Source organism: Oryzias melastigma, linkage group LG3, assembly GCF_002922805.2.
Source record: "Oryzias melastigma strain HK-1 linkage group LG3, ASM292280v2, whole genome shotgun sequence".
Classification (NCBI taxonomy): domain Eukaryota; kingdom Metazoa; phylum Chordata; class Actinopteri; order Beloniformes; family Adrianichthyidae; genus Oryzias; species Oryzias melastigma.
The window spans coordinates 21,437,346-21,443,715 of NC_050514.1; the positions used below are offsets into that span (position 1 = coordinate 21,437,346).

At 41.2% G+C, this 6,370-nt stretch overlaps 1 protein-coding gene and 1 long non-coding RNA gene across 3 annotated transcripts in view; one reads left to right on the top strand and one right to left on the bottom strand.

Moving 5' to 3' along the window:
- Positions 1–354: 354 nt before the first annotated feature.
- kif28 (kinesin family member 28) overlaps positions 355–6,370 on the top strand; it is a gene marked incomplete at its 5' end in the record, with an annotated part of 9,513 nt that continues 3,497 nt past the window's right edge. Inside the window, 13 exon segments of the mRNA XM_024295567.1 lie at positions 355–509; positions 581–692; positions 785–852; positions 959–1,101; positions 3,715–3,836; positions 3,939–4,029; positions 4,955–5,015; positions 5,151–5,274; positions 5,345–5,480; positions 5,548–5,666; positions 5,750–5,857; positions 5,926–6,018; positions 6,316–6,370. Coding sequence (XP_024151335.1) covers positions 355–509; positions 581–692; positions 785–852; positions 959–1,101; positions 3,715–3,836; positions 3,939–4,029; positions 4,955–5,015; positions 5,151–5,274; positions 5,345–5,480; positions 5,548–5,666; positions 5,750–5,857; positions 5,926–6,018; positions 6,316–6,370 — 1,387 coding nt within the window.
- Positions 1,292–3,116, bottom strand: LOC112160775. Of its 2 annotated transcripts, XR_002921732.2 has the most exons (3): positions 2,700–3,116; positions 2,052–2,269; positions 1,292–1,826 (listed from the first exon to the last, which is right to left on the bottom strand). It is a non-coding gene; the product is annotated as an uncharacterized LOC112160775 (long non-coding RNA). The 2 variants fall into 2 exon arrangements; XR_004947329.1 differs by lacking the exon at positions 2,700–3,116 and having other exon boundaries at positions 2,052–2,471.

Sequence of the window (6,370 nt, forward strand, 5' to 3'; positions counted from 1 at the left end):
TTTTTGCAGCATTGTGGATAAACAAGAACATTTTTTAAAGTTTATATGGACTTATTTTTAAAAGTTAAAGAGGTTGAAGATGTTCTGCATCTGTGCCATAAGTAGATAATTTTAGTCTAACTTTTAACTTTTTTCTGCTATGGAGCCATTCTGAATTAATCCTCACAGAAAAGTCTTGTGAATAGTTTAAGTGGCTTAATCCTAACCAGGAAGTAGTCTCTACAAATATTTAAAATAATTTAAAAAGTGTTGATCCTCTACTTCTCCTGGTTGAAATGTCTAGTTATTTCCCATGTTTCTGCAGGTTCTATCTTCATGAACAATATTCAACAAAATGACTGAAACTCTTCCCAGATCTTCTCCAAAGAGAGCATCACGAAGCAGTCCAATGTCAACCTGGTGGACCTGGCGGGCAGTGAGCGTCAGCGGTCATCGGGGTCAGAAGCTGACAGGCTCAAAGAGGGCACAGCCATCAACCTGAGCCTCACTACCCTGGGCAACGTCATCAGGTTATATTTAAAATCCTCTGCTATGAAATAATGTTTTTGAGTATTTTTCACTCCCTTAATTACTCCTCCAGTGCTCTGGCTGACATGGCGGTGGGAAAGAAGGTGGTCCACATCCCTTATAGAGACTCAGTCCTCACTAAGCTGTTGCAGTCGGCACTGGGAGGCAACAGTCGCACTGTCATGGTACTTTTAAAGACATATTCAATCCTGACAATATCAGCTTTAAAGGAGATCAAAAATAAGGAAATAAATGGTTTGTTTTGTTCATTTTGAAGATTGCTACCTTGAGCCCAGCTGATATCTGCTATGATGAGTCCCTCTCCACCCTGCGCTATGCAGAGAGGTACAAACTCCATCCTCACCCCTGAATATTCAGCCTCCTTTGAGTTTTTCCTAAGCATCATTTTCTCTCTGTATCTTCATTTCATCCCTGAACCTTTTCACTAAAGAGCAAAGCGTATCCAGAACCGGGCAGTGGTGAACGAAAGCCCCACTGAGCGCATCATTAAGGAGCTGAAGGCCGAGAACGCCAGACTGCTCCAGCGACTCAGCCGGATGGACCACGAGGGGCGCAGAGGCAGCGACGAAACCAGTAAGAGGCAAAGTCACAAGTATGGGGTGCCGTTTGTAAATCAGAGATGTAAAATTTTTACATCAATGTGTGCTTTTGCCCCTTTTTCCACAAGACATTGAATTTTCATTATAAATAATCATTTTACATTTTTTTTTATTTTAAAATAGTGTTAGACCAATTTAAATAGTAAAAAAACACAAAATCGAAATGTGATTTTTAGAGTTTTTAGTGAGAAAAACAGTGCAAATGTACATGAACAACAGATTTTGTTTGTTAAAAGATTACATTTATCCAATGTCAAACAATTTACAACAACATTTCTGTATATTTCCCTCTAATAGTGCAAAAAAACAGTGCATAAAATGCCAAATATCTACAGGCGTTTTTGGTCACACAGGGCAGTTCTGTCCTCTTTGGCTCCTCAAAGGTCTTGGTGATGCTACCAGTGACAGTCACAGGTCCCAAACTTCCAGGAAGTGCTCTTGGTGCAGACTTTGCAGCATCAGTGGGAAAAGATTTCACCTGGTGATGGTTTTCTGTATTTAGAGATGGTTAGACACCTGGGATCCGTCTGGGGTTGAATCTCAGTGGATGAGGATCTCCATCACATGGTTCTGCATCTCTTCCACTGTTGTTGATGTGATGAGCAGCTTTGATCTCTGACCACATCACCAGCACCTCCAGCATCCTCACGTTTTCTCATCTCTGGTCCTCCAGCATCATCAGCTGCAGCCCACAGGACACTTGAAGAAACATAGTTTTCGTTGATTATGATATTTACTTCCTGAACAAACATAAATATATGCCTATTTTATAAGATTACTTATAATATTTGAGTAAAAAAAATCATCTAACTGACATTTGAATGACATTTCTCTCACACAGTTTCTGTTTCAGAGTAAAAACTAGCTAGAAACTGCTTGATTCCTTCAGGGGGGAAAAAACGGAAATGCAGCTCCACCTTTTACCTTTTCTCGCCAAAAATGACTCCTTCTTGTTGCTCCTTCGGTCCCAAAGTCTTCTCTGAACCTCCATGAAGGTTATATTTCACACGATGATCGTCTTGCAGGCATTTTTCTTATTTTTTTTCCGGCGTTATAAAAACTCCTTTCGACCGCTCCGCTCTCTGTACCTCTCCTCCGCTCCGTCTGTCTCACCGGTAAACAACGGAGCCCCCCGCGGGCTTCTGGGTAGAAATACCGTAATGAACCAATATTTACACGAAAGCGGAATGTCTCAGCTTTCAGAAACTGTTGAATTTTTTAAAATAGAGCAAACGGTTCAGGAGTTACGGTAATTCAAAGAGCGTGTGTCCAACAGGCGACACGTTCGCCCTTAAAGGGTTAACTTTGTTTTTCTTTTTTTCTTCTCTTTTTTTTAAGCATTGAACCAACTGTCCGATGCAAATACAATCCAACATCTTTCCTTTTTTCTTGTGAAAGAAAAAGGGGCCCCGCTGCTTTCGCCCAGGGGAGAGTTGACGAGTCAGGCAGAGCCCGGGAGGTCGAATGGCCCCAGCGATGACGCTCATTGTGACTAAGGGGGGTGTTTGCATTTACCATGTATGTATGCATTTGTATGTGTGGTGCTTATGTGCTGTTGCGATGACAGATTACCTTAGCACGAGACGCATATGTGCCGGTCCGACCCCTCCTCCACCAGGATGCCCGTCAACATGCCAACTCTCAGAGACGGATTTGTCGCTGATCGGTATTTATAGTGGGTGTATCAGCCCTATGTGTTAACTCATGGTTTCACTTCCGGTGCACTTTTTTATTTCAGGGTGCTTTGGCAAACATGAATGACATACTATATATTGTAAATAAAATATGAAGAAACGTAAATATAACTATGTAAGGTTTTTTTCTTGACCAAATATGCATTTTGAGCCGCAGTGCATGGTGGGAAATATGTGACGGTATTCCTAGCCCCCATGAGCCTTTGCGTGAATTATGGGTGGAACTTCCGGTAGACTCCGGTACAACTGTTGAGCCGACAGCGCAAGTCCTTTTGTTTTGGATCTATAACTAACTACATGTAAATGTGGAAAAACCAGCTGCCATGTCTTAAAAGAGGCAACATAGCAATTCCGTTGCCTGCTAAAATTGAGGGATTGGAGGATGACCTTTAAAAACATAACATTTAGTAGCATTTTTAGCTACTGTTTTTAGCTTCTTTCTCAATTCAGCTGCGGCAGGTGGTGAAGCTATGAACAATCTTAAAAGTTCACATCATAATTCTTTATTTATGCCTATTTCTGCCAGAGTTAGCACACAGTGTTGATCAATTGTAACATTATCGCTGCTCGTGCTTGTGTTTACATGCTGCTATGAGGGATGCGCGCGGTGGAGCTTTTGCCCGTTTTGTGTTTTGACAAATCAGCTGCGGTTTAAACATGGGTAATTTTTGAATAGCTGTTACCAGGAGATGCAGCAATTACACACGACATCTTTACTTCTCTTGTGACACTGCTGTCAGCAGCGCGGTTAAGCTAGTTTCATATTCGACATTCGTCACACATTCAGCGATGAACAATTTCTCAATCGCTTACATCTCTGATTTACAAACGGCACCCCATACAGAAGACAGCAGGCGGAGGTGTGGAAGGTCTTCATGCATGTTTGTCCTCAGAGGAGCTTCGTCAGCTGCTGACCCACAATGAGCTTCAGATCAGAGCCATTCAGACTCTGTGGGAACAACACCTGCAGGAGGCGCTGAAGGACTGGGAGCAGCAGTATGCTAACATCACACAGGTACTCTGTTGACCCCTAAAACATTTGTTCAGGTTGCAGTATTAGTCTATAAAAGATTGTCCTCTCTTTTTTCTGTTCTGTTTTGTTTTTCTGAACTGCCAGGAAAGGCGGATGATGCAGATGCATCCTTACATCCTAAACATCAACGAGGACGCTCAGCTGTCTGGAGTTGTGAAGCTTTTCATCCAAGAGGGTTCGTCCAACTTCAATTCATTTGAACTTGAGGCAATGATATGTTAAGTAATGCATGCTGTGATTAATGTGTGCAGTCAACTCAACTGACCCCTTTATTGCACACACTTTCTATTTATGGCCTACTAGGGGCAAAACTTGGAGAAATTAACTAAAAAGCTGCCTTAAAACTGGGAAAAAAAAGTTCTGATTAATCTGTTTAATTTATCTTAGAAATTCAAACTTGCGAAAAGTATGCGTCAAGGGATTATTTGATATTTTTTCCTAAAAAAAGAAAAAAAGCAGTTATATATACTTTGCAAAAGACAGATGATTAAAAAAATGCAAAATTGTCTATAAATAGAAATGTTGTCTCATAGGAAATAGTATTTAAAAACTCAGGCACCAGAATGGATCCCTCTATTACAAAACTAATTGCTAAATGTGTTATTTTGTGGTAAATAAAAATTAAACTCCATCTTTTAAAATTAGGCAAAGTATTTAACCAAAACAATCCTCTATGTTGGAATGAGCACATGCTGGTTTGACTTCCAGTTCCAGTGTCATCTGTTCGGCATGCAAAAGGCAGTCTGTGCTCTGTGATGTAGACTTGTAATATCTAACCCAATTCTTTCAAAACACAATGTTATTTCTGTCCTCTCGTCCACCATATTTACACAGATGCAAACCACATATTTTTTGTGCAGTACTGCCATGGGGGCTCAATATTAATCCAAAATCTGTTTGCATTGGTGTTAAAACACACAACTCCAGTTAAACAAAAAAAATATATATTTGACAAATACAGCACAATTTATGGATTAATTGATGCTGAGGTGATGCTGTTGAGATTGAATAAACCTAAGGTTAGACAATCAGATCCTGTAAATGTTAGTGTCACATTGGCCCCCTGTTATACTGTAGTCAAAGAGATTTTGTTCTTTTAGGTGAATGGGAAATTGGTCTGAGTGACTCCTCTCCAAGATCCATCTCCATCAAAGGCTTAGGGTTAGTTTGTTTATTTAATTATCAAAGCAAAAGCTGAATGTGCTTGTTTGTGAATTATTTGATGAAACTGAGAACGGTTTGACCAATGATTTTTTTTTTTTTTTTTTCAAAAACACAATTTCACTTGTGAGTCAGGATCCAAGATCGCCACGCCCTATTCAGAAATGAGCAGCGCCAGGTAACCCTGACTCCACTGGCAGGGGCAAAGGTCTCCGTCAACGGGAGTGCCATCTCCCAGACAACTGAGCTGCAGCACCTGGTGAGTCTTTGCACATTGAGCTCTGTATGTGACTCCACTATAAAACAGCTGGTTCATTAATCTGTTTCAGGACCGCCTAATTTTAGGGTCCAATTGTACGTATTTGTTCATTGGTTATCCCTCTGAGAGAGGCGGGGATGACTGGAGCCGCTATGATTATGAGTACTTCCAGTCTGAACTGGCTGCTGCTGAGGGCATCTACTTAGGTGAGTCAGGATGGATGATCTGGTAGGGGGGCTGACCTGTAACAGGACATTTCCTGTCGGTGTTAAGGTGAATCCAGCGTTGGATCTGCTCAAACTGATCCCAGCCTCTTGGCTGTCTTCTACGACTACGTCAAACTGATGCCCATGGTGGCAGAAGCAAACCAGATGAGCAAAGAACTCGGCAAGGTTCCCCGTCACCCTCCCAGACAGAACATATATCAACTCCACGGGACAGATATTTCTAGATACAAACAGTATTGTGTTTTCAGGGAGTGGATTTCAAGCTGGAGATAAAAAATCTGGCGCTCTCAGACTCTAAAGGTCATGATTTGCAGAAAGACATTGTTGTCAAGGTGACATCCTTGGCAAGCAAACAGGTATGTCCATCTGTTGTATTTTCCTTTGTTTCAGTGAGTTCTCAGTCCCTGTATTTGCTTCCTTTCAGGTATGGATATGGTCTAAAACCAAGTTTGTCAACCGAAAATTTCTAATGGAGGACGTCTACCAGCGATACCAGTCAGAGCAGAGTGAAGCCCGAGTACGTGGGTTTTTTTTTTAAATTGATGGATTCTACTCATGTTTATTTAACTTAGGCAACTCAGACTGATATGAATTTAAAACACAAAAATGATATATATTTAAATGTATGACATGGACAGATACAGTCACAGCTCCAATTTTGTAATTTACATAAACCTTGAATGCTAAAGCCGTTCTTCATTGGAGCAGCTGCACTTTGACTGATTGGGACTCTAGTCCCACAGAATCATTTTGTAGTGGTAATGTTTCTGGCAGACCTTCAGAGGGGTGTCTCTGCTCTGTTTCCTGCTGTCAGGGAGCACAGAGTCTGTCAGCTGTTGCATTACACAGAGATAAAGACCCGTTCTGGG